Source organism: Balaenoptera musculus, chromosome 10 (genome assembly GCF_009873245.2).
Source record: "Balaenoptera musculus isolate JJ_BM4_2016_0621 chromosome 10, mBalMus1.pri.v3, whole genome shotgun sequence".
Lineage (NCBI taxonomy): Eukaryota > Metazoa > Chordata > Mammalia > Artiodactyla > Balaenopteridae > Balaenoptera > Balaenoptera musculus.
This window is the reverse complement of record NC_045794.1, coordinates 72,835,423-72,850,684: the sequence shown is the minus strand read 5'-3', so window position 1 is coordinate 72,850,684 and position 15,262 is coordinate 72,835,423. Positions and strand designations below refer to the sequence as shown.

At 38.9% G+C, this 15,262-nt stretch overlaps 1 protein-coding gene across 3 annotated transcripts in view; it reads left to right on the top strand.

Annotated features, from left to right (window-relative positions):
- The window catches only part of KITLG (KIT ligand), an 88,395-nt gene that overhangs the window by 46,493 nt on the left and 26,640 nt on the right, over positions 1 to 15,262 (top strand). For 2 of the 3 annotated variants that reach the window (XM_036866490.1, XM_036866492.1), the window contains exon 3: positions 4,027 to 4,089. The exons of the other annotated variant lie outside the window; for it this stretch is intronic. In XM_036866490.1, the coding sequence (XP_036722385.1) occupies positions 4,027 to 4,089 (63 nt within the window). The remainder of the gene's footprint in view (positions 1 to 4,026; positions 4,090 to 15,262) is intronic. 3 annotated transcript variants of the gene reach the window in all.

The window sequence follows — 15,262 nt, the reverse complement described above, 5'->3', positions numbered from 1 at the left end:
TATTCTCTTCTTGCTCCAATCCATCCCTCCAGACTAACCTTCCTAAATTGACGGTCATGTTCCCTTCCAGCTTAAACACCTGCAGTGTAGCACCACTGCTTAAGTCCATGAGAAAGGTAAATCAGACTGAATTTTTCATAGTTACCTACTTCACCCTCTTCATCTTACAGACGAGGAGTAGAGGTTCCACGGGGAAGGAGTGGTGTGCCTGAGGCAGGAGTGACTTGCTGTGGGGTTCTGGTGGTGGCACTGGTCCCGGGGAACCTCACTGCCTCCCTCTTGGCCTCCTTGGCCCGACATTCAGGTCCCTCACTAATAATGGCTTTCCCGGGGTATTTCTTTTTCTTTTTTTTTTTCTTCCCTCTCTTTGTTTGCTAAGTGCTATTTAAATTTATTTATTTATTTTTATTTATGGCTATGTTGCGTCTTCATTTCTGTGCGAGGGCTTTCTCTAGTTGCGGCAAGCGGGGGCCACTCTTCATCGCGGTGCACGGGCCTCTCACCATCGCGGCCTCTCTTGTTGCGGAGCACAGGCTCCAGACGCGCAGGCTCAGTAATTGTGGCTCACGGGCCCAGTTGCTCCGTGGCATGTGGGATCTTCCCAGACCAGGGCTCAAACCCGTGTCCCCTGCATCGGCAGGCAGATTCTCAACCACTGTGCCACGAGGGAAGCCCCTCCCGGGCTATTTCTTACCTCCTACCTGCTAGAGCCTGAATGATCTGTCCCTGGTCTCCCATGTCCTTGTCTTTGCATATAACCCTATACCTAGAATGTCCCATTCCCTTGCAATTAATAATAAACACTCGTACTCATTCACACACCACGCTCAAGCACTAAGTATTTTAAACAAGTTATGTAATCCTTTTTTAGTCTTAATAAATCCACTAGCTCGATTCTATGATTCCCATTTTACACATGTGGAAATTGAGGCTAAAGAAGATTAAGTAGTTTGCCCAAGATCTCTGAGTTAGCACGTGGCAGGACATGGATCCAACCTGAGCAGTGTGTCCCCGGGACCTGTGCTATGAGTCCTACATCAAACTAAGTGCCTCGAAGGAACAGCTTATCTTCCTAGTTCTAGGTCAAAGACTCCCTCTACTCTTATCAGATTTCCACAGTGCTCAATATACATAAGAGAAACCGAATTTATCACAAGGTTATCTGTGCTTTCTGAATGCTATTTAACGTACTATAAATGCTTGGAAAGTAATATAATAATTCATGAAGCAGCCATAAAAATATATAACTTGACTTCCTAATTTCTCTTCCAAATGTAATTGGAAACAAACCAATGCAAGCCAAGAAAGTAATAATGCGGAGAGTGATCTGTAGATAACTGTGCTGAGACCAGCACACAGAGCCAAGATTTATATCCTTACCTCCAATAGGTACTCCTGATGACTGTGACCTTGGGATGCCAGTTAACCTCTCTGAGCCTCTGTGTTTTCTTCTGTGAAATAGGCTTAATAACACATATCTCTGGGGTTGTGATAGAGACTGTGTATGAAAACTTGTTTAAATTGTAAAGCATTTTTCAAAAATTGTATTACTTTTCAGTTCCATCAGAAATTAAATATCAGTAAATCAGTTTAATGCAGAAATTATTATTATATACTCCCCAAGTGGGAAGGTGTGGAGATTTCAGTGTGTTGGTCAGAGAACTTCTTGTAAGGTTTCTTTGACTTCTTTGCACCAATTTTTATGTATAGATTACTAATAAAACAGAATTGGCCAGCATATCACTTACATTTTTTCTGCCCTTTTGGTACATACTCAGATCCTAAGTTATCTGAATACCATTTCGGTCAATTCTATATTTATTTTCTGATAATGTTAATTGTGCTTAAGGACGGCTAGATTGTCAAGCAGCTTGTGTTCAGAACACCTGCCACTTCTTGCCATGTTTCTCCATCTGGAATGACTTTCATTTACATGGTTGGTTCATAACAAAACAGAATGTTGCTGCTCATTCTGATTCCAGCTTTTAGGTCAGCTGTGTCTTCCACTGGGGCTTACATAAAATAACAAGGTCCTTTTGCTTTTCGAAAATGGGGATGAAGATCCACAAGACAAAAGAAATTAGGGAAGCATGGTGGGAAGTTTGACCAAGAGGAAGAAAGTTAAATGTAAAGAGTAAGAGAGTCACCCCGAAATTAAAGATAAAAAAAATGCCACCTTCTGTGGCAGCCCAGATGTGTTTTCAGTAAGCAGCAAGGACTTTACTGTTTTATTGGGGGTGGCATGAGGAGGGTTGATGGTGAGCCTCACAAGTGGAAAATACCTAGGACAAGTGTGCAGAGGGTAGATAGATGAAAATATGTAGTTGAGCTAAGAGGCAAGGGAGGGTCTGCTGTCAGAGACCTGAGTTCTAGTACAGACTTAACACGTAGTAATCGTGTGACCTTAGTCAAGTTTCTTGACCTCTTTGAGCCTTAAGTTCTTCATTCATTAAATAGAGATACTATGTGAAAGGGATTCTGAGGCTTGGATGTGATCATGCAACATAAGCCCTTGATAAGCACAGTGCCAGCACATCATAAATGTTTGGTAAGTGTTAGGCTGGAGGCTGAGATGTGTGGGAGATGGTACCATTGGAAGTAGAATTGTAGCATGCACAGTGGGATCAGCTACTTCCTTGGCTCCCCTCTGACTGCTTATGCCTTTAACTAGATTCTTTTCTCACCAAACTGTTCTCAGATTCCAGAAGCTATTGGCAAAGCCAAGAAGAAATCATATGGATTGTGTTCTGGGAGACTTGTCAGAGATGACCTAATCTGGCAAACATGCACAAGATCCCAGCTTACTATGGGGAATAGTAATGATTTTAGAGACAGGGTAAAGGGGAAAATGAGTCCACCAAGGCAAGATGGACCCATTGAGGATATAATAAAGCAAAACCACTTTTTTTACATTGTATATTGTTTTCAGACTCAATGGGCTAAGTCAGTTTATACATATTATAAACGGGCCATATGATACAGGTGAAAATTTTATCCGTGCTGGAAGGGTGAGATGTAAGAGGTGGTACTATATGTAGAAAAGGAGACAAGTGAACCTAGAACTCTTTAAGTTACCAGGATGTGTGCCTTGGAAGTCAGTTGCCAGTATAGCTCTCAGTGAAGAATATGGATTGATTGGCATATTCACTCATCTCAGCTCATAAATTGACTCTCAGACATGGGTACTTTTATCTCCACTTTACAGATGAGAGAAACCAAAGTACAGTTTAGATTTCTTCCAAATTCCCTGATTCTAAATCAGGTGCTTGTTCCACTTATGCCACAGTGACTGGTGGAAATGGGTTAGATAGTCTTTGAAAGCCTTTAAAAGAAGCTAGGTAAACACTTGAGGCATCTCAAACGTTCAGCACCAGCTAAGTGGATTAAGTTATATCACAGAACTGAATCTTTCTAAATTAATTAAGTGATAAAGCATTTGCCACTCATAAGTATCATTGATCTTTTGAAATTTCACAGACATTTTTTTCTAGGATCAACGTAGAACAGTAGTTCTCCAACTTGAGCGTACATCAGAGTCACCTGGAGGACTTGTTACATAAGATTCAGTAGGTCTGGTGTGGCCCGCGACTGCGTTTCTACAGATTCCCTGGTGATGTTGACATATCACTTGGTAAACCACTTACAAGAAAAATATACTGTGTTACGCATCCTTTGGAGGAACAAATAGAAATATAATCCTAGAGGGAAATTCCAAGACCACAGATGGAAATTGAAATTCAAATCATGTTTCCAAAACTCAGTAGATTATACTTAGCCACCCAGAACAGAATTTGGAGTAAAAAAGATTTGTATTATCACTTTATTTCTGGAGAGTGCCTTTGATTGCAAAGGGAAATCAAGAATGAAAAATCGCTATGTATGTAAATATTGAAATTCAGTAGTAACTGAAAGTATAATAGGTTTGTAGGTGTTTTTCTCCAAACCACTAAAAACAATATGACTGATATGTATGGATTTTCTTACAGATATTTTTTTCCTTTTTTTTTTTTTTTTTGGTCTCTGTAGGTGGCAAATCTTCCAAAAGACTATAAGATAACCCTCAAATATGTCCCCGGGATGGACGTTTTGGTATGTAAACTGTACATTTCTGGGTTTCATTTTGGTAGCTGACAAAAGAGATGGGATCATTCATATTGAGATAGGAAATTATCTGCCATTTAGGAGTTTGCTAATTGTCAGAATTTGAAGAAGGTATTTTTGGAATTTGACTTACATATTTTTTTTTCCTCAGGCAACTGCTAAACTTTAGTTTTGGATGGGCATTTCAGCACATGTGTCTTACACCTGTACTCCCAAAGTAAATAAGATCACCTTCCTTAGAGCTAGCCACTGATTTCTCTTTTTCCTTCAGTCTTCCCCCAAAAAAGGCTTGAGTGTAAAATTATGTAAATTCTTTTCATACCTGAAAAGGTCCTATATAAGTGTCCTATTTAATTTGAGTTAATTTGAGAACCCAAAATGTTTTATCTCTGAATTTATTTGCAATGTGATTGATTCTTAAAACCTTACAATAAAAATATGTGGCTATGATTATAGGTACTCCTTTATTACTGTAACTAAGCAATTTTGTTTTTCTCATTACATAGTGTCAGTATTCATACATGAAGAAATATTTTGAGCATAGGGAATAATGTAATGCCTGTGTACTCATCACATAGGTTGTCAAATGGTACCATTGTACAGTATTTGCTTCAAATGTATTTTTTAATAGTGAATCATGATAAATATAACTAAAGCCCCATATATGCCCCTTTCCTATACCCATTAGTGCTCACTTTGTCTCTTAGGAATAAATATTCTGAGCTGGAATTTTTCATTCCAATGCATGTTTTCAAGGCTTGACCTGAAGATACCATCCCCTTGGAGCTGTGTTGAGTGCAACAGCCCCCAGTAGCCCTGCTCTAATACTTTGATTGCAAACTGTACATCCATTCATAAGATACCAATTTTTTTGCATATTTTATGTTAATGCCATTATACTGCATGTGTCACTTTGCAACTTGCTTATATTTTGCAACATGCCTTTGACGTATAACATGTTCCATGTTGATTCATTTTAACTACTGTATTGTTCCTTTGAGTTAATTTAAAATCATTTGGGTTACTCTCTGCTCTGCAACTTGACATCTTTCCATAACTTACCAAAAATACTTATTACACATCGACTTTGTGCAAGTTGTCTTAAACTTTGAGTCCTTTCTGTGGACGAGTCCATCAAAATTATTACCAGTTCAAGTATGTTAAGCACGTCACTCAGTGCTGTGTTTAAAACGTCTTTCAAAGACTATAAGGTTGTCATTTCAAGACCATTCTCTTGAAAGGCATATTTCTTTTCACTACTTTATGCTAAAATATTTACTATCTACTACGTTCCTTAGAATTCCTTAGAACATGTACCTTCTTGTCGAACAAGTTATCCTCTTTGTTGACCTAGCAAGTCTAGGTCAATGTCTGTCCTATTGAATTAGGAGAGTTCTCTGGAAATAATAATGTAACATTATAGCAGCCTGAAACTTAATCATTTGCTTACTCACTCAGCCAGTGTCCGTTTAGGAAACACTATGGAGCTAGCACTTTATGAGACACTTTAAGAAACAAATATACATCAATTAGCCTTATGTTCAAAAACTTTAATAATAATGGGCGGGGGGAGTAGCTGGCCTTTTCATAATGCTTTTCTATTCTCAAAATGATTTCATGTTTTTAATCTCCTTGGATGATCAGAAAAACCCTGTGAGGAAAGCAGGATAGCTACTGTGATTCCTATTTTACAAATGACATCCTGAGCTTTACAACCCAGAAGCATTTTGCCCAAAGTTAAACAACTAGAAAGTGATAGAGCCTTAAAAAGAAACCCTAGGTCATCTGACTCTTAACCCTAAATGTGGGTATCTAAATAATTATAATAGCAAGGGAAAGTGTTCTAAGTGAGGCATCTAAGTAATAAAGATGCACCCTGCTCCTGACTATAGAAGCACTTAGGCCTGGGATTGCCAAACTCTCTCAGAGAAATCATGCAACTCTTTGATAAACAATATGTTAAACTGAAAATAGCGAAATAGATTATTTTGTGCTGGTATAAATCATAGATTGTGCTAGTATAATCATAGATTGTGCTAAATCATAGATTTCAGTATCGGCTAGTGATAACAAGAGCTAAACTTGTAAAAATAAAGCTGATTCATTCCACCTATTTTTTTTTCTTGTTTCTGTAATTGAGAAAAGTCCGCTATTATTTGGTCTTGGCACACTGTCCTGGCACAACTGGAGAAACTCTGTTCTTGGCTACCGCAGTTGGCAAGAAAAACAAGCCCGTGCATAGGCCTTTGGGTAGAAATAGGGGGTCTTACGCTTTGTTTTACCTTCATTTTAAAATGTTAGTTTCTGCCAAGACCAGAGGAGTTTCCCAGTGGAGAGGCCCCTGATTATTTGTCAGTGGTCAGAGCCCCAGCTGCTGTATCTTTTGTCTTTAAACAACAGAGGGTAGAGTGGGAACCAGTATGGGTACCAGAAAGATTCTCTGGGGCCAAAGCAGTAAAATTCTGCCAGAGGCACTAGGCAGAAGAAAGCAATAGGATAGAATACACTTTATTTTTTGCTTTTGTTTTAAAAATAAGCTAAATACTCCTGAAAAGGGGAGGTTACTTTTCTAAGGGTCTCTTAAGAAAATTACCCAGCACATTGTCTCTCACAAATAGCAGGGTGTGATCCACTGGTTGGTATTTAAATCTAACAATAATTACCAATTTTATTTTAAACTCTTTGAAACTATAATACTGTCAGACTGTTAGGATTTCCTTTAAGTTCCTAAACTAAAAAATCCTAAACGTTTCTGACCCTTTCCACTTACTAGTAATGTTGTTATAGAAAGAACAAAAACTGAGTTGCTGAATTTGGGCCACACATCTGCTGTCATTCTGACCTCTCTAAAATGATATAAACTATGAGTTGCTTGTGGTATTTGAGTAAAAAAATTTCATCCATTTGTAGTTAAATTACATATTTATCAGTTTTCTTCTAACTTTTTATTTGAAAATACTTTCAAATTTCCAGAAAAGTTGTAAGAATATTTAAAGAACACCCATATACCTTTTAATACAGATTCATCTATTTTTAACATTTTGCCTCATTTGCTTTACTAAATGCTTACTTTCTGTGTTGCACATGTGTTATTTTTCTAAACCCGTTGAGTAAGTTGTATACAAAATGGCTGTTTAACCCCTAAAATACTTCAGTGTGTGTTTCCTAAGGATTTTATCTTACATAACCACAGTATGGTTGTCCGCTTCAATAAATTTAGCAGTAACTAAAATACTTCAATCTATTGGCTGTATTTCAATTTTATCAATTTTTTTTTGCATTTTTTCCCTCTAGTACAAGATCTAATCTAGGATCATGATTTGCATTTTAATATCATCCATGATCGGCAGAATAATGGTCCCCCAAAGATGTCTCATGCTGTGACTATATTACCTTCCATGGCAAAAGGGTCTTTGCAGATGTAATTAAGGATTTGGGGATGGGGAGAGTATTCTGGAGTATCCAGGTGGGCCCAGTCTGATCACATGAATCCTTATGAGAGGGAGGCAGGAGTTAGGGACCAGAGAGAAGATGTTACACTACTGGCTTTGAAGATGAAGGGGCCACAAGCCAAGGAATGCAGGAGATCTCTAAAAGCTAGAAAAGGCGAGGAAAGGGATTCTTCTGTAGAGCCACTAGAAGAAACACAGCCCCTGTGATCACCTTGATTTGAGCCTAGGAAGACCTATTTTGGACTTTGACCTCAAGAACTATAAAATAATAAATTTGTGCTGTTTTAAGCCCACTAAGTTCATGGAAACTAATGCATCGTGTCTCTTTGGTCTTACTTTAAGACTACCCAGCCTTTCTTTGTCTTTATGACAATGAAATTTTTGAGTTATACAGCCCTCCTCTTTCGATAAAATATTTCTCTTTGAAACAATTGATGTTTTTTAATGATTATATTCAGAATAAGCATTCCAAGCCGTGATGCTACATTAAGTGATGACATGTCCTCAGGTTATCACATCCAAAGGCACACAATGTCCATCTTCTCTCCATAGTGCTGCATGTTTTGATCTCCTGGTTCAGGTGTTCCACCTTTTCTGTGTATTTACTCGTTAACAACTAAGAAGCAATCTTTGGGGAGATACTTGAAGACCATGTACAGTTCTTCATCAAAATTTCTCTCGTGGATTTAGCATCTATTGATAATTTTTACCTGAACCAGTCTTTACTGTCATGTCAGTTTTTAATCATTATTCTTTTAAAGACAAGGTTAAACAAATAAGCCATTGGCCATACATAATGTTATTCTAACAATATGCCTCCCAGCCATCTTCCCTCTGTAGCACCCTTCCTCCCGTCTGCACGGATTTCACTGTCTCAACTCTCCCCACCTTCTTTTGCCTGGTCTGCTCCCTCTGGGCTCTTCTCATCTCCCTCACCATTCCAGGATTTATTATGTGAGGTTTCAACTCTTCTTTAGAAGACAGGGTCGTTCTTCTTTAAAAAAACAAAACAAAACAAATACACCTGATCATTTTACCCCTCCTCTTCATATGCTTTGAATGGTTGTTCTTAGGAAAAGGAGCTCCTTAAACAAGGCCTCCAAGGCTCTCGTGATCTGGCACCTTTCCAAATTCTTGTTCGGTCCCTCAACCTCACGTGTTCCTTGCTGCCACTGTTCCTCTCCTGCATGCCTTTCTCTGTACCTAGAGTGCTGGTCAATCCTTTTGTTTAGGTAACTCCTGAATCTTTCATTTTCTTTTTCTTTTTTCCTTCTATGGTTTTCTTTTTTTTTTTCTTTTTTAATTGAAGTATAGTTGATTTACAATGCTGTGCCAATCTCTGCTGTACAGCAAAGTGACTCAGTTATACACATATAGACATTCCTTTTTTTCATATTCTTTTCCATTATGGTTTATCCCAGGAGATTGGATATAGTTCCCTGTGCTATACAGTAGGACATTATTGTTTATCCGTTCTAAATGTAATAGTTTGCATCTTCCAACCCCAGATTCCCTCCCCCCCTCCCCCTTGGCAACCACAAGTCTGATCTCTATGTCTGTGAGTCTCTTTCTGTTTTGTAGATAGGTTCATTTGTGCCATATTTTAGATTCCACATGTAAGGATATCATATGGTACTTGTCTTTCTCTTTCTGACTTACATCACTTAGTATGATAATCTCTAGCTGTATCTATGTTGCTGCAAATGGCATTATTTCATTCCTTTTTCTGGCTGAGTAATATTCCATTGTATATATGTACCACTTCTTCTTTATCCATTCATCTGTCGATGGACATTTAGGTTGTTTCCATGTCTTGGCTATTGTGAATAGTGCTGCTCTGAACATAGGGGTGCAGGTATCTTTTTTAATTGTAGTTTTGTCCGGGTATATGCCCAGGAGTGGGATTACTGGATCCTATGGTAGCTCTATTTTTAGTTTCCTGAGGAAGCTCCATGCTGTTCTCCATAGAGGCTGCACCAACTTACACTCCCACCAAGAGTGTAAGAGGGTTCCCTTTTCTCCACACCCTCTCCAGCATTTGTTATTTGTCTGACTCCTTCATTTTCAATTTCACTTCTTTAAGGAAGCCTTCCCTCTCCTTGAGGAAGCCATATCTTCCTATTAGAAACTCTTTTCATAGCACTCCTCAGAGTAGTAATGCTTTCGTTTATTTGTGGAATTATTTAGTTGATAATCTTCCATTTACCTGTAAACTTCCTGAGGACAGGAATTGTATAATTTTGCTCTTCTCTCCTCAGTGTCCAACATATGATAGGCACTTAATAAATTATCTGCTGAAAGAAAATGAAGAAGGAAGGAAGGAGGAAAGTGCCCTAACATGTAATCACTTGTAATTTCCCTGAGGCACCAATTGAATAGAATCTACAAGATTTTTTTTTTTTTTAATTTTTTTTTTTTTTTTTTTTTTTATATTTATGGCTGTGTTGGGTCTTCGTTTCTGTGCGAGGGCTTTCTCTAGTTGCGGCAAGCGGGGGCCACTCTTCATCGCGGTGCACGGGCCTCTCACTATCGCGGCCTCTCTTGTTGCGGAGCACAGGCTCCAGACGCGCAGGCTCAGTAATTGTGGCTCACGGGCCTAGTCGCTCTGCGGCATGTGGGATCTTCCCGGACCAGGGCTCGAACCCGTGTCCCCTGCACTGGCAGGCAGATTCTCAACCACTGCGCCACCAAGGAAGCCCAATCTACAAGATTTTGATGATGAGGCAAATGACTGTAACTCATCACACATTATCTGCACCTCAATGTCATACTGTTACCTTCTTTTAGATATGTGTGCATTGTGTAAAAACTCTTAGGTCTAAGAGCTGTATCATGCAATTTTGAGGAATCATGGTTTCCGTGAGCCTTCTGTTAGGCTACTTTTATTGAGTCATTTCCTTAATCAAGAACCTTCTTATTGTTCTCGGTGATTGAAGGCCGAAAGCCAAATTCCTGAAACTGATGTTCTTGACCTACCCTAATCTTGCCCCACCTCAACCACCTCATCTTAATACCCATTCTTCCCCAACCCAAACTCGCCCCTCCAGCCAGATGCATCCCTGCCTCCTAGAATCACCTTGCTTAGTCTCAATTCCAAGGCTGCCTAGTACTACTTCCCTTTGCTAGGAATGTTCTTTTCTCCCATCCTCTCATCCAAATTCTACCCACAGAATTACACAATACCCTGGGGCTAAAAGCATCTTAGTGGTCATCCGCCTCCAAGGTCAACTTAAGATCCCTCTTTCTCATAAGACCATTTCCTACTGTTCCAGACCATGCTCTCTTCCCTGTATCATTTGGCCAGTAAAAATTGACATCACCCCTATTTTGTGCATCTGCTTCGTGCTTGTGGGGGACAAGTAGTCAGCAACACTGATGTGGTATCTGCTCTGTAGATCTTACCTTTTAGTTTATTATCTCTGAATTTCTATAGAATTTGTCCAGAAACTAATCATTTGGGGTACTTGATCATATATTGCTTACATTAGCTGTTTAAAATCGTATGCGTTATGGACTTGTCTCAAAGTACTGTTGTGAGAAATAATTAAGATATGAAAAACCCAAGATATAGTATACGTACAGTGATTGTCCTATGTCATCACAATTATTTTGTTGTTATATTTTCTCTTTTTGCTGTATTTTATCTAAAGATTAGGGATCCAATCTTTTACTCCTTTGTATTTCCTTACCATTTAAGCAGGTAGTAGCTACTCAAAAACTACTTACCAGTAAACATTTAACTGTTGGCAAAAAATGCGTGATTTCCAAATCTCGAGGAGCCCATCTTATTTGTTTATATTCCTTTGGTTCTCACTAACAGTAATGAACTCAAGCTTTACCAACAAAACAAAACAAAACAAAAAATCCCATTATTATAAGGAGACTGGAGAATAGCATTCCAGTCAAGGATAGGGATGCAGCCAGGCCTCATGAAGGGCCTGGAGCCAGGATTGGAAAGCTACCAGGTTTTCCTTTCCCCTTCTCTGCATCTCTGCCTCATGAAGGGTGTGGAGCCAGGATTGGAAAGCTACCAGGTTTTCCTTTCCCCTTCTCTGCATCTCTGCCTCATGGAGGGTCTGGAGCCAGGACTGGAAAGCTACCAGGTTTTCCTTTCCCCATCTCTGCATCTCTGCCTCATTCTGTTTTGGCTGTGCAGAATTTTTCTCTGTTCCAGTCACCTGGGGGGCATATCGCTGCCCCAGAGCTCCCACATTTACATATTAGTTTTGACCCTGCTCAGAGACTCGTTCTCAGTTCCTATCATTACTACCAGTTTTGGGGAGGGACTTTCTGATTGACCCATCTGGCTCAGGAGGGCACTATTGTTCAATCAGCTGTGGCCGCAGGGCAAGTTCACTATTTGTAAGTGTGGATCCACCCCTCAGAATCCACCCCTATGATTTGATGTGCTCCCTATAGAAATAGATGTCAGTCAAGTAGACACTGTACTTAACTACTTCTATCTCTCATATAATAGAGTATTTATTTCAAAGGAGTAAGTGTAAAATGTTAGGTAAATGAATAAAATATAACATTAAATACGATTTTTAAGTGGCTCTTTTGTATTCTCAAACTACAGGGCCCATCTTAATACATAAGTGATTATATTAAGATACTTTCAGAACATCTAGACCATTACTATCTGATAGAAGCCGCATATGTAATGTTAAATTGTCCGGTAGCTACATTTTAAAAAATAAAAAGGAACAGGAAAAATTAAGTATATTAAATTTTATTTAGTCCAATATATTCAAAATGTTATCATTGTACCTTACAATCAATATAAAATTATCAGTGGGATAGTTTTCATTTTTTTATATTTATTCAGAATCCACTGTGTATTTCATACCTACAGTACACTCCAGTTAGACATTAAATGTTCATCAGAAATATTTACTCATTTAGCTTTTTATAAAATTTACAGTTGAAAATGTATATTCCCATACCTAAGCTTTTCCAAACATACTTAAAAGTTTTCCAGTCACCAAATCAAGTATTGATTTTTTAACTTTCAACAGATTGAATTAGTTAAGCAAAACTAATATTTTAGTTCCTCAGTCACACTGGCCACATTTTGAGTGATAAGTAGCTGGAGGTGGCTAACGGGCCCCCTGTCAGCCAGCACAGATTAGACCCCTGTATTTTATAGAGAAACTGAAGCTCTGAATAAGTGACTTGCCTAAAATCACAAAGTGTGTTAACGGAGTTAGAATTAGACACAGCCTCTAGTTCATCATTGCTGCCCTCACCTCCCCATGCTGATCTTTCCTCGTGGTGCTATTTTGCGTCTGGTTCAGAGGCCATTTATAGGCCTGCCCCGGGAAACATCACATATTTATAGTGTTTTGACTGATTACCATCTTAATCAGATTGAGGTTTCTACATCACTTTAATTCAAACAAGAAAATGCAAAGTTAGATGTCTACAGTGAACACTGAAAACCCAAATTAATTGTTTAGACAGAAGACTAAAATAAATAACGACAAAACCCAGCTCCTCTAAAAGGGAGTTAAGATTTTGGAGACTCTACAGTAGTAATGTGAGCACACAATATTTTACAAAGTGTTATTGTAGGAATTTTTTTTTTTTTAAAGTTAAATTTTTTTTTAAAATTAATTTATTTATTTACTTATGGCTGTGTTGGGTCTTCGTTTCTGTGCGAGGGCTTTCTCTAGTTGTGGCAAGTGGGGGCCACTCTTCATCGCGGTGCGCGGGCCTCTCACTATAGTGGCCTCTCTTGTTGCGGAGCACAGGCTCCAGACACGCAGGCTCAGTAATTATGGCTCACGGGCCCAGTTGCTCCGCGGCATGTGGGATCTTCCCAGACCAGGGCTCGAACCCATGTCCCCTGCATTGGCAGGCAGATTCTCAACCACTGCGCCACCAGGGAAGCCCTGTAGGAATGTTTTAAATCTGCCTGCCCATGGAATGTTTGAGAGTGGCAGAGAGTGTCAGCTTTCTAGCCCTAAGAGTAAAAACCAGAGAGAGTTCGCTAAAGGCGATTAGCATTTGCTCTTTGGTTGCAACGATTGCTGGGAGAAATTTGCTTTCCGTAGTATAACTCTGGATTCATTGAAATGAGACAGAGCCATTTCCAATTCTTAAGAAATCTCTTAATTGAGGTTAAGGACCAGTGTGCCTCGTCCAGATGTGAGACCACATGAGTCATGGAGAACCCAGCAGAAAATACTGCAGCTGTATGTGCTTTGACTGTATTCACTGATAAAAGAACTAGACGAGTGCTTGGGAGTCTTGGTTTCTAATATTTGTTCTAAGTTTGTTGTGTAATCTTGGCAAGCCACTTCACTGCTTTAGGGCTTGGTTTTCTCATTTATGAAATTGGTGGGACTGGACCAGATGGTCTTCAGCATTTCTTCCAGATCTAAACCGTTGTGATTCCAGTGGCATGGCTCTAGATTCTTTTGTCTGCCCAGCCAGGAGGTAAATGCTAGAAGCACAAGAGGAAAGAAAGGAATGCTTCTGTGCCCTGGGCATCCATACCTCTAATTCTGGCAAAATTGAGGGTTGACACTCATTAAAGAAAACAAAACAAAAGCAATCAAACTGGGTGGTAATGCTGGTAATTAGATTGGTTGGATTAGAAGATGGGGTGAAGACTCACTGTGAATATTCCTCAGAAGCCGCATAGTTTATGAGCCAGGCCTTTCCTCCCTTGGAGTCTCTAATGGATATTTTACCCCAGCTCCTTTGTGGAGAAATCCCTCACAGTGCAGACAACTACTTGAGGCCCACTAAGGAAGCAGACACGTATCTAAGACAGTTACCAAATGGAAAAATAGTGCCAGGTGCATCCATGAAGAAATGTTAGGGTGTGTTTTGTCCACTTTCAGATTCTAATTCCAAAAGGCTTATGGTGACTGCTCTTAGAGACTCTCTCTTCATCTAAGACTGATGTGGAAGAGTGTGTCAAATGTTTTCAACTATTAAACCAGAACAGTTTCTTAAATGAAGCAGGGGATGGAGAGGAGAAAGCAGGCCAGATTTAGCAAGTCCCCAGGATGTTTTTATTTCAGCCAGCGACTCAAATTTACCAGTTCTGGGTCCACAGAGGTATTATGTCATACATCTTATGAAATTCATATATCATCTATTTTAAATTTTCATTGTTGGTTTTTGGAAGCGGTCATATTCCTGGTTATGTTTAGAATGCTTTCAATTGTAGTCGTTTTTATATCTTTAATTGTTTAGTTAAATCATTAATTTGGTGCTTATTGTATTTTAAAATCCCTTAGGAAGTTCACAGTTTTTACCCAAATCTTCTGTGGTGGCATGCTAGCAGGTCAAGGACATTGAGTCAATATCATTGATTCAGTTAGCATTCTAGAATGATACATGTTATATATGTGTGTATATATATATAATTTATATATACACACACATACAAAGATGAATAGAAAGCATGTGTTGCTCCAGTAGTCCTAAATAGAGCTGCTATAATTGACCTAGAAAATGTAAGACAGAGGCTACCAAGAAAGAAGGTAAGAAATTAAGAGTATGGAGTTAAGGAGTTTGGAGTTTTTCAAAACAAAAACTATATTTCTTTTTGTATGTATATAGGTGAATAAAACATTAAATTATGTGTACTTCAGGAATTTGAAAGGTACTCCTTACATCACCTCTTTGACATCCTGTGTGACTTTATCAACTTTATTAATGCTTCACATTCTTCTAGTGAAATAAAGAACATT